The 16,720-nt window shown below is 36.5% G+C and overlaps 1 protein-coding gene across 1 annotated transcript in view; it reads left to right on the plus strand.

Annotated features, from left to right (window-relative positions):
• ccdc18 (coiled-coil domain containing 18) overlaps window positions 1-16,720 on the plus strand; it is a 39,890-nt gene that overhangs the window by 15,066 nt on the left and 8,104 nt on the right. Inside the window, exons 16-23 of the mRNA XM_077219332.1 lie at window positions 3,024-3,140; window positions 3,245-3,412; window positions 5,890-6,032; window positions 7,861-8,024; window positions 8,327-8,540; window positions 10,727-10,826; window positions 10,906-11,022; window positions 11,103-11,171. Coding sequence (XP_077075447.1) covers window positions 3,024-3,140; window positions 3,245-3,412; window positions 5,890-6,032; window positions 7,861-8,024; window positions 8,327-8,540; window positions 10,727-10,826; window positions 10,906-11,022; window positions 11,103-11,171 — 1,092 coding nt within the window. The remainder of the gene's footprint in view (window positions 1-3,023; window positions 3,141-3,244; window positions 3,413-5,889; window positions 6,033-7,860; window positions 8,025-8,326; window positions 8,541-10,726; window positions 10,827-10,905; window positions 11,023-11,102; window positions 11,172-16,720) is intronic.

Genomic DNA, 16,720 nt, shown 5'->3' on the forward strand with positions numbered 1-16,720 from the left:
TTAATCATTCAGAGAGCTTGACATTTTATTTTTGAATGTAAAAAAATGACCTCGGTGACCTCATAGCTGGCTACGGCCATGTATGACACTTATTTATCTACACTTAAACTCTTAAACTCATAATAAATTAATAACTCTAAACTTGAGCTCTTAGGCCGCGTGTCCACCAAAGCGTTTTTTCACGCAGCTGGCGTAAAATTCCAATTGTTTTCAATGGGAGCGCCACGTTTTTTAAACGCCATGAGCGTAACGAGGCGCTGAGCGTGTATTTAACGCTCAAGCGCTGAGCGCCCGGCGTTTTTTACTGGTCGCCGAGAGTTGAAAAATGTTCAACTTTGGGTAAAACGCTGCGCTCATCACTGTCACTTTTTACACAGCCGTCCAATCACAGTGGAGGAGGGGCGGGACAAATACCACACGACCAACTGTCACAACATTCTTTCTGTACAACGACATCAACCAGCAGAGCTAACCGAACAAAATGGATGAAAAATAAATTTTTTGTATGAAACAAAATTATCTGCGAAATCAGTTACAAGTAAACTGTGCTGCGGATATTCTGTATCATAGCAACGAATCGTCTCAACTGAAAAAACGCAGCGCTGCCAAAACGCTCTCAAGCGCCAACAGCTAAGCGTTTTCAGCAGAGCGTCCAGCGTTTTCAGCTGGCTAAAAACGCTTTGGTGGACACACTGCCTTAGACTCATTTAAACTTATAAACTCTAAACTCATAAACTCATACACTTATAAACTCATGAATTCAAACTCTTATGAACTCAAACTCATAAATTAATAAACTTTGAACTCTTACTCATTTAAACTTATAAACTTTAAACTCATGAACTCGTACACTTATAAACTCATGAATTCATAAACTTATGAACTCAAACTCATGAATGAATAAACTCTGAACTCTTACTCATTTAAACTTATAAACTCAAACTTGTACAGTTATAAACTCATGAATTCATAAACTTTTGAACTCATGAAATCATAAACTCATAAACTCGTACACTTATAAACTCATGAATTCATACACTTATGAACTCAAACTCATAAACTAATAAACTCTGAACTCTTACTCATTTAAACTTATAAACTCTAAACTCATAAACTCGTACTCATAAACTTATAAACTCATGAATTCATACACTTATGAATTTTCATAAATTCATACACTTATGAACTTTTAAATTCATAAATAGTTTACCATAGCAACCACCCAGAACACCCTAGCAACTGCCTAGCAACCACCCAAAATACCATTACAACATCCTAGCAACACTATAACAACCACCCAAAATACCATAGAACACCCTAGCAACACCATAGCAACCACCCAGAACACCCTAGCAACTGCCTAGCAACCACCCAAACTAACCTTAAAACACCCTAGCAACACCATAGCAACCACCCAAAATAGCCTAGAACACCCTAACAACACCATAGCAACCAACCAGCACACCCTAGCAACCACCTAAAATACCTTAAAACACCCTAGCAACTATCCTAAATAGCGTAGAACACCCTAGCAACCACCCAGAACACCCTAGCAACCACCCAAAATACCTTAAAACACCCTAGCAACACCATAGCAACCACCCAAAATACCCTAGAACACCATAGCAACACCATAGCAACCACCTAAAATACCCTAGAACACCCTAGCAACTGCCTAGCAACCCCCAGAGCACCCTAGCAACTGCCTAGCAACTACCCAGAACACCCTAGCAACCACCCAAGATACCTTAAATCACCCTAGCAACACCATGGCAACCACCCAAAATACCCTAGAACACCCTAGCAACCACCAGAACACCCTAGCAACTGCCTAGCAACAACCCAAAACACCCTAGCAACCACCCAAAAGGTGTTAGAACACCCTAGCAACAACCCAGAACACCCTAGCAACTGCCTAGCAACCACCCAGAACACCCTAGCAACTAATATAAACTTCAAACTACTTTAAAATTCAAACTAATTTAAACTATAAACTAATTTAATCTTCTAACTACTTTTAACTTTAAACTAATTTAAACTTATTTAAACTTTAAACTAATTTAAACTATAAACTAATTTAACTTCAAACTATTTTAAACTTCAAACTAATTTACACTTTAAACTAATTTACATATTAAACTAATGTAAACTTCAAACTACTTTAAACTTCTTTTAAAATTTCTGGTCCAAACTTTCACAAGCCAACTTAAAGTTTGTCTCAACGAACTTTTTCTAGTTTATATAGTGCTTTTCTGGGTACTCAAAACGCTTTACATTGAAGGGGAAATCTTCTCAATCACCACCAATGTGCAGCAGCACCCGGATGATGCGACGGCAGCCATATTGCACCAGAACGCCCACCACACACCAGCTTACTGGTGGAGAGGATACAGTGATGAAGCCAATCAGTATATGGGGATGATTAGGAGGCCATGATGGACAGAGGCCACTGGGCAATATTGGGCCAGGATGCCGGGGTTACACCCCTACTCTTTCGAAGGACATCCTGGGATTTTTTGTGACCACAGAGAGTCAGGACCTCGGTTTAACGTCTCATCCGAAGGACGGTGCTCTTTTGACAGTATAGTATCCCCGTCACTATATTGGGACGTTAGGACACACACAGACCACAGGGTGAGCGCCCCCTGCTGGCCGCACTAACACCTCTTCCAGCAGCAACCTAGTTTTCCCATGAGGTCTCCCATCCAGGTACTGACCAGGCTCAGCCCTGCTTAGCTTTAGTGGGCAACCAGTCTTGGGCTACAGGGTGAAATGGCTGCTGGCTGTGACTTAATGACCTAATTGTAAAGTGTTACCCAAGTATCTTGTGTAAAGTAGTCATTCTGTCTTCAATGAAAGCAAAATGCTGCCACTGTGTGGCAGCCGACAAGTACATACTTAATGTTTAAAATGCAGGTGTTAAGGAGGAATTTATTGAACAAAAACAAATTAAAATGAGATTTGTTGCTTTATTGCGTCAGACTTGGTTAGGACACTGGTAATTTCTGTCTTGACCTTTCCAGGTGAGGAGCCTGCAGACAGAACTGTCCTCCTGTAAAGAGGTGCTGAGTCATTACCTCCAGCAGATGGAGGAGGTGAAGAAACATCAGGAGAAACAACTGGAGCTGAAGAACAGTGAGGTCAGTCCTTGGAGCTGGGCACTTCCTCTTCCTGTCCTCCTGGGGAACCTTATTTGAGTGACACTTGTTGGTTAATGTATGACTTAATGATGTATGTTTATCAGCTGTCACAGCTGCAGGAAGAGCTGAGGAGGAAATGTGTGGCTTATCAGAGCTCCAGTGAGGAGAACCTGCAGCTGCAGCACTCCATGCAGAACCAGCACACCATGCTGCAGGAGAGCACGTCACGCATCGCACAGCTGGAGGAGAGCCAGAGTCAGCTGCAGAGCCAGGTACACACACCAGGGTTCCCATGGCCGTGGAAACCCGGAAATATCTCGGAGTTATTGATGTGTTTTTTCGATGCATTGATGTAGATCTGATTGAAACAAGAAATCTGGGCAGGACATATCCAAGAGCTTGTCGCTTTCAAAAGAATAGAGAATAGCACTTTGTTTACATTACTGCCCAGCGAAGAATTCGACATCTTGTCAAGTCAGTGCAATCTCAGTAGTAAATATTTTAAAAATATTTTCATATATATTTATATATATATATATTTAAATATATATTTTTTTGATCCTCTCCTGTGAAATATTCAATCAACTACATATTGCTCATGGGGAGAGTCTAATTTGTGTGCAAATTGTTCTTTTGAGTCAAATGTTTTCAGTCCTTAATGAACTAGTTCACAGTTTGGTCTGTATGATAAATTAATAAGTTGGTCTAAGCAAGAATTATTTTTATCCTAATCACAAACAACTGTAAAAGTCATTGAAATTAATTGATTACTGTAGCTTTGCAAACATACACACTTATCTTGAGAAAGTTTTGCCATAGAATTCAATTGCTTTCCAATTTAGCCGTTTACTTAGAACTGACTAACCCTAATGCATCACATATCAAGCTTTGGTCCAGTTTAGATTCATTTTTTCTTTTGAATTAGGCTTTTAGTAATATTTGGGTAGTAAGTAATACATTTTATCATTAATTATTAATTTGTTGTTATTAAATTATTGAATGTTTTAATTTTGTAACAGTACGTGTGACTATCCATACATCTGGGTTTGCCTTTTCCATAGGAAATGAATAGAGAGTGAGCTATTTGATATTTCACACAACAAACCTTCAGATTTAGGTCACGTTGATGGGCTTCACATTTAGGTCATACATCGCACATAGCCTGACTAGCGGACACTGTTTACTGTGAGAAACATGAAACTCTACCATCACTTCTGATTGGAGTAACTGATCACACACCACATCAAACATAATATTCACTTCTCGCTGATCATTTTTGCATATTTAGTATTCATTGTCCTGATCGGTATGATTGTTAAATGTTGTCCTTATTCATGTCTGATCAATGAATAATGGAGTCATTCATGTGTGTGAAGATATGTATAGCTGTGCCTCAGGGTTGTTCTTCTCCAGCACAAAGCAAGCTTCTTTTCCATTAGAAAACTGTTTGTACTGAACCTTCAAACAAGTAATTGAACTTTAAAGACAAAGTTGACTCCATTTACATTTTTTAAAACACGTTTTAGGTCTCATTTAAACTATTCATTAAACATTTATAATCACATCAATGGTGAAAATAAAAATATAGCTCAAAATGTAATAACATTTTCTCATTTCACAGACCATAGGTCCGTATAATGTTAAACAATATATTCTATATCTATCTATATCTATCTAAAAAAAAATTAAAAATGAATCCATTTAGCAAACTGTCATTTGGTATGGCTTCTTTCTGGTATTTAGATATTAGATAAGATATGAAAATGGTCTTTGGTACCTTTTACATGGTTTCTTCAAAAGGTCTAAAATAACTTTAAGGTCTCAACTTTAAATTAAAAGATTATATGTCTCTGAAAGAAAGAAATTCCAGATGCATTTTGACCAAAGACTTAATTTAACACCATAGACTTACAACAAGATCCAGAACTCTGTTGTCTTTAAAGGAATGTCCTTAAGAAAATTCTTTGTGTTGCTATGAAAGACGGTAACACCACAGACAAATTCCTATTTTTCTATTTCAAATTTATTTCTCAATTTTTTTTTAAAATCTGTAAGTTAGTACTTACACCACAGAGACATGAAACTGTCAGCAAAATGTATGAAATTGAATAAGAGAGAATCAACTGACCATGCACCTCTTTGAACAACCACCACCTGCAATGACCTTTACACACAGGATAGTCCAAACACAATTCCCTCTTTTCTTTAATGGACAACACTCATTATGTTAACAGTAACACCACAGACATGAAGTTGAGGGACACAACTTTGTCTTAAAATATAACAAAATGTTTATTATTTTTAAACAATTTAATTAAATTTTACTTCTTTAAGTCTAAATCACAATATAACTATTTTATTTGTTTTTAAAATTGTACTTTGTTGAGTTATGGCGGGAACATGCAGATTTAAAATATATATATATATAACATTTTCACAGAATACAAATATGCAAACATTTTATAATTTATTGGTTTTTAAAGTTTACTTTAACTGTTGTAAATTAGGGTAACACCATTTGCCACAGCAATTGAAGAACCCTATTATGAAACACATCCCCACTATAAACGCTGTTCTATCTGTGCAAAACCAGGACTGTTACCCAGGTACAGGCCATGGCTCGGTTTACTAGAATTCAGCTAGTTCAAAAAAGCAAAATCATGTTAGACAGTAATCTCATGGCCTTACTGCCTGAAAGACTCATCTCATCTGTGCAGATAGTGGGATAACATCTACTGATCTTCCACAGGTGTCCCAGCTGGAACAAGATTTGGAGAAGGAGCGCACTTCCTTGTCTCAGGCTCTGAGGAGAAGGGAGAGAGAAGTGGAGGAGGCCACCCAGGAGGTGCAGAAGAAGGACAGGCAGGCTGCCGAGCTCTCCGGCTCCATAACGTGAGACTACCTGCCAATTCACTTCCTTCATTTACCTGACTCCCAAAGATTTTCATATTCTTTAAATTAACAGCTGTCCTGGTTGGTTTCCAGTGTTATTTTTACCTTTTATACATGCAGTTCTTTTCTATCTTTTTCGATGTTTGCATTAACCTTTGTCAAATTCTTAAATGTATTGAAGAAATTTAGTTCGAATAATGAGACACTATAGGGTGTTGCCAAATAAAATGAATTCAGTATCAACACAATCCATTTTTGCACTGCAGAAGTGGCACATAAGCTTCATCTGACGTGCCATTTAGATATATTTACACTGTTTAATACTCAGAGCAGAGGTGGCATGAATGCATTTACACTGCAATTACAATGGCATAAATAATGCTATGAGGTTAAAAAAGAATATTGAAAAATTTAAATAAAAAAATTAAATGATATTGATATATTTCTAAAATGTAGTGAAAATGCTAATCACTGTTTTAATGAATGAGACAATTAATCATTTCAGTAACAAAACATCACTGTGTGTTTTAACAGAGACGCACAATGGTTCTGCTCCAAACTATTTTTGGTGAAATAGAGCAAAAACAGACATAATTGTGTCAAAAAGGTCTGTGATTTTGATAGTTGGACAGCTAAATAAAGTAGACAGCCAAAGTAGGCAGCCAAAGAAGTAGGCGGATGGATAATTGGTGCAGATGCGAGGTACATTAATATTTATTAAATAATCAGCTAAATTTCTCTGGCACGTAGGTTGTCGAGCCCTTGCCTACAAAAAAGTAAACACTTTCTAGGCCCTGTCCAGTGTGATTTGTGTTAAAGCTTTCCTTAACCCGGTTGTTTGATGAGAGAGAGATTTTTAATAAACACTTTAAGAATCCGTCCAGCAGCGGATTGCTTTTGTTCTGTTGCACGGAACTGTGGAAGAACTGAAAGTGGCACAGGTTGATCTTTGGTTGACCAATCAGTGGAAAGGGGCGTTTAATGTGGAAATCAAATATTCAAGATGTTTATCCACTTTCTACCCCTGAACCTAAAAACGAAATCAATCTTTTTTTTCTTTTTTTTACTAATAAATGCACTGTTTTCTCATTTTTCTTCTTTCAATATTAAATCGAAAAAGAATGAACAGACCCAAAAATGTAAGTCACTTAATATTCATTTGTTGCTTTTCCAGTTGAACAAACAAGATCACATTTGTAATCATGCTGATATTAGGGACAAAAAGCACTTTTGCTCATGTGATATTGCTCAACTATATCAGTAGTATAAGCCAGTATAAGCAGTAATAGATCAACTATTAATTGATTAATTGTTCAGCTCTATGTTTATGTCCTCTATAAATTGATGATGCAACAATAATATCCTGATGTGCAACAAAGTTGAATCTCATTCAAATGGTAAAAAAGTAGTCTTCTAGTAGACGGAGTGATGAAATCCTGTGCAGGCATGTCATCTGAGAATACATCCAGAGACATTCTGATTAGGAAATTGCTTTTTCTAGGCACCACAAAAGTAGGACATGTGTCTTGTCCCGAGGGTGTCCCTTGAGATGATCTTATGACTGCTCTATGGCTTCAGAGCCTTTGTGTCTGTAGACACTCCTGCTGCAGTCCTCCTGTATATATACTGCTAACCGTGAACTATCTTCACTGAGGAAGAAAGCCCTTCACATATTGGCTGATCACATAAGACCACTAAACTAGACCACTAGGATTTGTATTGCTTGATTTTCTGTCCTTTCTAATGTTAGTTTTGTCCTGACAGGATTTGGGCAATGGTAGAAGCACTGAGGAAAAGATAGTAATGTTAAGCTGTGTTTGTTTTTCAGGCAGCTGAGTTCAGAGATGAGTAAGTGTCGAGTGGATCTGTCAGACATGGAGCTGGAGCTGTTGCGTCTGAGGAGAGACAGCAACACGAAAGCGTCTCAGCTCAATCAGATGGAGGAGACGCTCAAGGAGACCAGAGGCTTGCTGGATAAGAAGAGCGAAATGGGTATGCAGCTCCAGTGACCAACAACAAATAATGGGCTTAAACGTTTATGCTTGAGTTTATCTGCGCCTTTGAAAAAAGTTACTGGTATCTTTTGTACGGTCCAAATGTCAACAGACCCTCAACGGACACCTGGGGTTTGAGAAATGCTCACCCAAAGTTTGCTGTTTGAACCCCACAAAGGGGCATCCATAATTCTATTGTAGTGTATTCTGTTCTGTTCTATTCTATTCTATACGACTGAGGAAGATGACTGGAATTATAGTTGAATAATAGTCTTATGTTTTCTTGCCTATGTGTCCCAGTTATGGACCTTGAAGAGAAGCTCCACCGCAGTGAGACGGACAGGAGGAACTCGCTGCAGCGGGCGCAGTTGATGGAAGGACAGTTGCAGGAGGTGCGTGGAGAGCTGACAGGCACCCTGGACCACCTGCAGGAGCTGAGAGATGTGCTACAGCGGACACAGCTGACGTCAGACCAGCGGCAAGCAGCCATTGATAAACTGGCTGCTGAGCTCAGGTGAGCTGCTCCACCTCTTCGCTCTGACTGCTGGGAAATCACAGCAGTCTGTCCATCACTGGATACTGAGCACCTCTGAGGTTTCTTACACCCTTTCTCATGTTTGGCTGAGGACAACCTATATTGAGCACTCTCTGTTGTTGCTCGAATGTCTCTGAAATATATTATTATGGATCTCTAAAGGCCTCAAAACACAAGTTTGTGCATACCATATGGGAATATTATGATATATTAATTGTCTTATTCTATTATTTTATTTTAATTGTAAATATGAGCATTGTTATAATTTACATTTCAGTGTTTTTGTTTTTACTAATCAGTGTTATTTATGTATTATAATGTGATAAACATAATTTATTGTTTTAGATTTGACTCAGTTATCTAGCTTTTCTTTAATCTTTGTAAAAAGTGTTTTAAATGTGAATATTTGTAAAATGATATTTTTCTATCACAGAATATAAATGATATTCTACCATTCAAAAGTTTGGTTTTCAAAAAAAGATATATTTTTTGAGAATCCTGAAACACGTTTATCTCTATTTCCACAAAATTATTAAGCAGCTCAACTGTTTTCAACATTGATAATAATCAGAAATGTTTCTAGAGCAGCAAATCAGCCTATTGGAATGATTTCTGAAGGATCATGTGACACTGAAGACTGGAGTAATGATGCTAAAATTTCAGCTTTATCATTACAGGATTAAATTATTGCTTAAAATATATTGAAATGGAAAACTTATATAGAAGATATATACAATATTTCTGTTTTTACTGTATTTTGATCAAATAAATGCAGCTTTGATTAGCAGAAGAGACTTCTGTCAAAAACATATAAAATCGTACTGACCCAATACTTTTGAATGATAGTGTACATGAAACATGTATGTAACACATTTTTGCTCTTGATTTTTATTTTTTTTGTTGCTCATGACTGCATATGTCTGTAATTACCAGAGGAAGAAAACTCAAACACTTGTTCCGTTATTCACAACAACATCAGTTTTAGAATGATCACTGATAAGGTTTTCATCTATTCATGATTATAACAAACACACACATTCACAACTCGACCCCACTTCCAAAATTTTCAGTCAAGGCATAGAAGGAAAAACAGTAGTGACTGTGGATTTGTCATCATGAATATTAATGGTGTTGAAAGGTGCCACAGTTACCGGACCGACACCTCATCTGCTTGAACTACAAATCATCAAGTGGCTTCTTTATTAATATAAAACTTTACACATAATATGCACAGAAAATATCCCCGCAACTCGTACCATATATGATTCTGTACAGTCATGTATTTCATTTTTATTTTTTATGAACAGTATTGTCCTATGTTCCCCATGTTACATATTGGACTTGAAACAGAACTAAATGTGTACTCAGTCCCGTCGTAAATTCTGTTTACATAAACCTTATTCACAGCAGCGCCATCTTTGATTTTTAACAGGAATGAAAGGGCAGTGAGGGTTTGACATGCATCTCTTCAGTGGGATGTACTGCTATTAAACGTGTTTGTGGATTGTTCTGCCGACAAAACAATGCAAAAATATGTTTCTGAGAAATTCCAGTAGAACAAAAAACCCAGACAATATGATCTGTGTAAAATTATAAGTGATCTCGCAGCTTTATACAGCTTTTTACAGCAGATCCCATTGAAAACACAGTAAGTCTATCCCTCACAGTCTCACTTTCAAACCTGTCATGGCGCTGGTCTGAAATAAGGTCTATTAGCAGTGGTTTGCGGTGTCTGTGACTGTTGGTTTGTTAACAGGGTTGCAAAATACATTTTATTATTATTTTTTACCTCATAGAACAATGACTTCAAATCCTCATTAACATTATGCACATCTATACTTTTAGCACTCTGCCATAACTGGCCACAAGTTAAAAGTAAAGAGTGTTTTCTACACCAAAAGTAACTGATAAAATTACCATTTACACACAGATTCGTCAAACTATCTCCCCATCAGCGATTAGTCAAATGAACAGTAAGGCCTGTTTGGCCAGACAGGATGCTCAAACAGATACTTGCATAATTATAGTTATAGCTATAGTCTTTGCATATGGGATTGGAAAAAGTATTTTAACCTAGAAAAATTCTTGGTTCTTGTTTTAATCATAATGCAAAAAATAAATGAATAAATAATAATCATTTTCTCCATCATTGGATGTGTTTCCAGAGAGAGTCAGAGGGAGCTGGAGGAGAGGAACAATGAGGTGCTGGATCTGGACACTGCTCTGAAAGAGAGACAGGGGGAGCTACAGCAGAGAGCGCAGCTGGTACCACACACAAAACATGAGTAAAATATCCCTTACAGCCACGTCTCCACTCTACTAAAGCACTGTGTTCTCTCTTGAGTTGGGACAGCTGGATGTGGCCATTAAGGAGCACAAGCTGGAGATGGAGAAGAAGGTGGAGTATTTACAGGAAGCTCTGGAGAAGAGCCAGAATCAGTTAAGGGAGAAAGACCAGCAGGTGAGTCATTGAGATTGACCATTGATGGGTTTATTAATGGACAATAATGAACTGATGAGGTCCCGCTGCTCTCTGGACAGATACAGTTCCTGACGGAGAGGATGGAGATGCTGAAATCACAGCTGCAGGTTAAGGAGGACATTGAGAGGGTACGGCACATGCTTGAATTATTTTAGGGAAAGTGTTAAATCTCACAAATTCTGTCTGGGTCAATTTTTTTTTTTACCTCAAAATCTGAACATTTCATTTAGCTTAAAGGGTTAGTTCACCCAAAAATGAAAATTCTGTCGGTATTTACTCACCCTCATGTTGTTCCAACCCCGTAAGACTTTCGTTCATCTTCGGAACACAAATTAAGATATATTTTATTAAATCTGAGAGCTGGATTACTCCTCCATAGGCTTCTATGGGATCGAAACTTGCCTGCCCAGAAAGTTAGTAAAGACATCGTTAAAATAGTCCAAGTGACTACAGTGGCTCAACCATAAGTTTATCAAGCGACAAGAATAGTTTTTGTGCGCAAAAAACCTAAAATAACGACTTTATTCAACTATTCATTCTGGGTTGTACGTCAGAATGTAGGCTTACTATCGTGCGTTACTCTACAACGTCAGCCCGCTGGTCATGTATGTGAAGTGGCCAATAGTGAGCCTACGTTCTGACGTACAACCCTGAAGCGCTGCACTGTTACACTACATGAAGTTACTCAGAGGCCCACACAGGAGAAAATGAATAATTGAATAAAGTCGTTAAAACGAAAGTGGAGTTATGGGGTTGGAACAACATGTGGGTGAGTAATTACTGACAGAATGTGGGTGAACTAACCCTTTAATCTTAAAGGTTTATTTTAGGATGATTAAGGCATTGAATTTGATTTTCATGACAAATAAGCACCTCCAACCCCAATTTTCATTACTGTAATGCGAAAATCATGATAAAATTATCATAAATTTTATTTTTATGTGAAATATTTAAATTATATAATACGTAGTTTGCTGCCATTAATTTATGCTTATTTAAAATGCATTCTTTCTACTACAAATACTAAAACAAATACTATTACAGAATGACAATGACAATATGAGAATTACCTCCCAAAAATATGTCCTGATGCATTATTTTGATGATAATAATTCAGGGGGATAATATGCTTAGTTGTCAATAAATTTGTTACCATGCAAACAATCTAAAATAAGCATTATTTGCATTTATGCAAGATATTTTTTCTTATTTTATTATAATTTTATTTTGTATGTTTTTGTTTTTTATTGTAGCGTGAAATTAGCCTGGCTAACGTCAGACCCAGTCTCATTGAGACGTGGGTCTGGGAACCACATGTTCATTTTCACGTATTTGAGGCGTGGTTTACGAATGCCAGGAGCCGTTTATTGAATGCTACGAATGTCTATCAAATGCGCCTGTACGTAGCTCATAGCCAATCGTGTCAATTATACCAGATGACGTATGTAGAGCGACAGAAATTAGACGAGGAAGAAGACGATGGGTCAGAGATTTAACTAAACTACTTAGGACAATATCTGAGGCTGCATCGATAGGTAACTTTGTCTGCTACCATGTTGGATCCATAGGCAGAGGTGGAAAGTAACGAATTACATTTACTCGCGTTACGTAATTGAGTAGTTTTTTTGTGTACTTCTACTTTTTAAAGTAGTTTTTAAAATCTGTACTTTTACTTTTACTTAAGTACGTTTTCTTTGAAGTATTGTACTTTGCTACATTTGAAATCATATCCGTTACTGAGTAAAAAATAATAATACAAGGGGGAAAAAAAAAATCACACACTCCGGAAACTACTGAATTGATTGAAGGGCAGGAGAACAAACGCGCAAAAAAGGTGACGCAGACCCAGTTGAAGCTGAAAGCAAAGCGCCAAGCGAATTATGGCCAGTATGAAAAGTAGAAAAAAAGCGTGGTTGTCCTCGAGGATAGATATCCAATTTGCAAAAAATGTGGACGCAAAGTGGCTGCAAAAAGGGGATATAGGACACCATCCCTCCTGCAGATAAAGGTATGTCCCGATTTACGTGATGCAAAGGGAATCCCGGAATCCAGCAGAGGTGGAAAGAGTAATAAAATATTCTACTCAAGTAAAAGTACTACTACTTCAATGAAATTTTACTTAAGTACAAGTAAAAGTACCGGTCTAAAAATCTACTCAAGTAAAAGTAAAAAGTAGCTCATTTAAAATTGACTCAGAGTAAAAGTTACTGAGTTACTTTTTTAACAGCGGGGGTGGGGTGGGGGACCCTCCCGTGTAGGGTTGTAATGGTATAAGATTTTCACAGTATGGTAACGTCTCAGAAAATATCACGGTTTACAGTATTAATCAATTGTTAAATAAATAAACTGTATTACTAAATTATGGGTATTATTATTATTATTATCATCAGTTAAAATGACAGTTAAATTAATGAAAACAGGAATTTTTTTGGTTGAACAAATGCTTTTATTATAACAAACTTGAAATAATTTGTTTATTAAAATTTCAATAAAACATGTCTAATCAATTAAATTCGATAATTAATAATGAATTAGATTAACAACTTATTTTTAACATTAATAATTTATTAAAATGTTTAAGAATAATATTGTCCTATGAAATGTATTTTATTCAGAAAATTAATGTTTCTTTTTATTAGGGGTGTAACGATATTCGAACCAAACCGAAGAACCGCGATTGAGAACCCACGATTCGAATGGCGATACTCTCATGGCGTACCGAACACGCCCCGCCCTGCAAGCTACCCCGGCCCCGCCCAGCCCGGCTCATTGATTGGACCTGGAATCAGTGTTGCCAAGTCCGCTTATTATAAGCGACTTTGGGCTTGTTTTTCTGTAAAGTCGCTTACAAATATTGGTAGTCGCGTTTTTTTTGGGCTTGTTTCTAAAGTGTAGTTGCTTATTTGAGCTTGTTCTCAGCTCGTTGTCAAGCAGATATTTTATGTTATTTAAACGTAGGAGTTTGTGTTGCCTGTTCCCTCTGTCTCTCCCCTTTCCCTATACACAGAGTTTTTTCCCACCCACATCCTGCTTCTAATTGGCTCTGACCCAGATGGCAATGAGTACTAGCCAATCAGAGGCAGAGCAGGGCAATCGGTTTTTTTTCTGGTTAGGAAAACGTCAGTGAGTGACGTTTAAATGAAAATACGTGCGAGTCGCGACCGTCGCGACTGATGGTGACTGGACTGTAGGAGAGTTTTTATATATAAATTATATTTTAGATATTATAGATATAGATATTATAGTTTAATATTGTTTAACCCTTTAACTGACTCCCCTTTTTCGCATAGACATGAAAATCACTATTCAAACTTAAATGGTTGTAATTCAAGAATGCTTTGGAATATAGACCTATGGTTGGTCTTGTTTTAAAGAAGACATTTGCCAGATTAATGTTGAAGTGAAGTATTATGAAATTATGAAAGTGAAACAGAAAAAAGTTATACAAGTTTGAGTTTATGAAAATGAACAATGTAAAAATATAATTATTTATATTTTATATAAAATATATATATTACAAAATATATTTTACTCTAAAACTGCCAGAAAATGTAAGCCAAAAATCTGAAGAAGTTGTGTTCCAAATTTTAGGTTGATATCTCAAAAAATGAGCTTTCAGTAAGATTTTATTTGGCCGCAGTACCAAAATTTTTCACTTGATGGACAGCCAAGCTTCATTACAGAAGAAAAATAAACTACCGTGTGCACAGTTTTACAAAAGTGGGCAAAGTTTACCAATCTGTCCACATGGATGTAATTTGACAATCTGTCACCACGGATTGTAACAGTAGCGGCAGCGCGGAGTAAACGCGAGTAAACGCGATCATCTCTTCCTCAGTTACAGAATAAACATGAATGGACACCTGAAGGTATGTTGAAAAATACAGTTTTACAGTTTTTACTTACTGAAAGGCATCATAACTCGTGTAATCGCTCAATCAGCGTTTCTGCAGCGCAAAGACGTCAATAAAACTGCATATCTTGTCACTAGCATTATATTTACCTCAGCAGGCTAGTGATTAAGTGTCCACAACTTGTTGGTTCCTAGAGAAATTAACTCTTGCACTAAATAAATGCACAATATTATCCTATATATTATATTTTACTTAACCTGTTAATTATATCTTGATTATTTAAAGTACGTTTAAAATATCTTTAATGAAAATGACAGCAACTGTGTAAATTATTATATTTCAATAACAAATTAGAGTAAAGTTAATGCAAAAACTGCCTTATGTTCAGTTTACATGTTTTCATACAATGTGTTGGGTGTTGATTATTATATCTAAAAAATAAATAGCATCTGAACTTAGGCTCTGTTGTTAACCTTTAATGTTATAGTAATGTGCGGCTCCCTATACAGCATTAGCAGATTTTTAATCCTTGCAAAACGTTTAATTGTAATTGAATTAATTTAAAGACAAAGACACCATTTTTTCATTAAACCACTGTTTCATTTTTTTTTTTAGCTTTCTAAACCGAACCGAACCGAGACGTCAAAACCGTGGAAAAAACCAAACCGTCAGTTTTGTGTATCGTTACACCCCTACTTTTTATGATTTAATCCAAATATATTATCAAAAACTATGGTAATCAAATGTAAATTTAAACTTGTGTCCTTTTATTTTTTGGGGAAGCGCTGCAAAAACAGATTTACTAAATTAAACCATGGACAAAAAAAATATTCCTTTAAATAATGTTCAAATAAAATGTATTATTATTGTTGTTATTATTATTATTTTGAGAAGTAGGCTACGTTCTATTGTATGCCTACAATAGTAATATATTTCTGTCATAATTTCTCCTAGTAAAACCGAACTTTTATTTTGACGGGTTGTAGTGAAGTCCTGTTTCAAAGTGTATTTGACAATGGTTTTTCTCAAATAAAATTATGAAAATGCTCATTAGGCGTTCTCTCAGAGCAGCTCTGGAAATGTTCATGTATTCATATCCTCAAATTGTTTGTGAGACGCTGAAAACACCATGAACGTCACGAGTACTTCAGTATGTAGTAGACAAACGCAGCTCAGCAGAACAAATAGGGTTATATATTGACATGCAGTATTTTTGTGCTTAGCTTAAATATTCACAGACCATGTCGCGATTGGATTTATTGCACAGTTCTACTTACCATGTATTCATCCATCCATTATTTTGTATGTTTTACGTGACATCTGCATTAAGTGAATTCCATTTTCATGACTGGATTCCAGAGGTGGAAAGTAACGAATTACATTTACTCGCGTTACGTAATTGAGTAGTTTTTTTGTGTACTTCTACTTTTTAAAGTAGTTTTTAAAATCTGTACTTTTACTTTTACTTAAGTACGTTTTCTTTGAAGTATTGTACTTTGCTACATTTGAAATCATATCCGTTACTGTAAAATGGAATTCACTTAATGCAGATGTCACGTAAAACATGCAAAATAATGGATGGATGAATACATGGTAAGTAGAACTGTGCAATAAATCCAATCGCGACATGGTCTGTGAATATTTAAGCTAAGCACAAAAATACTGCATGTCAATATATAACCCTATTTGTTCTGCTGAGCTGCGTTTGTCTACTACATACTGAAGTACTCGTGACGTTCATGGTGTTTTCAGCGTCTCACAAACAATTTGAGGATATGAATACATGAACATTTCCAGAGCTGCTCTGAGAGAACGCCTAATGA

This window comes from Siphateles boraxobius, unplaced genomic scaffold (assembly GCF_051911475.1).
Source record: "Siphateles boraxobius isolate OS27281-9 unplaced genomic scaffold, OSU_SipBor_1 1, whole genome shotgun sequence".
NCBI classification, from domain to species: Eukaryota; Metazoa; Chordata; class Actinopteri; order Cypriniformes; family Leuciscidae; genus Siphateles; species Siphateles boraxobius.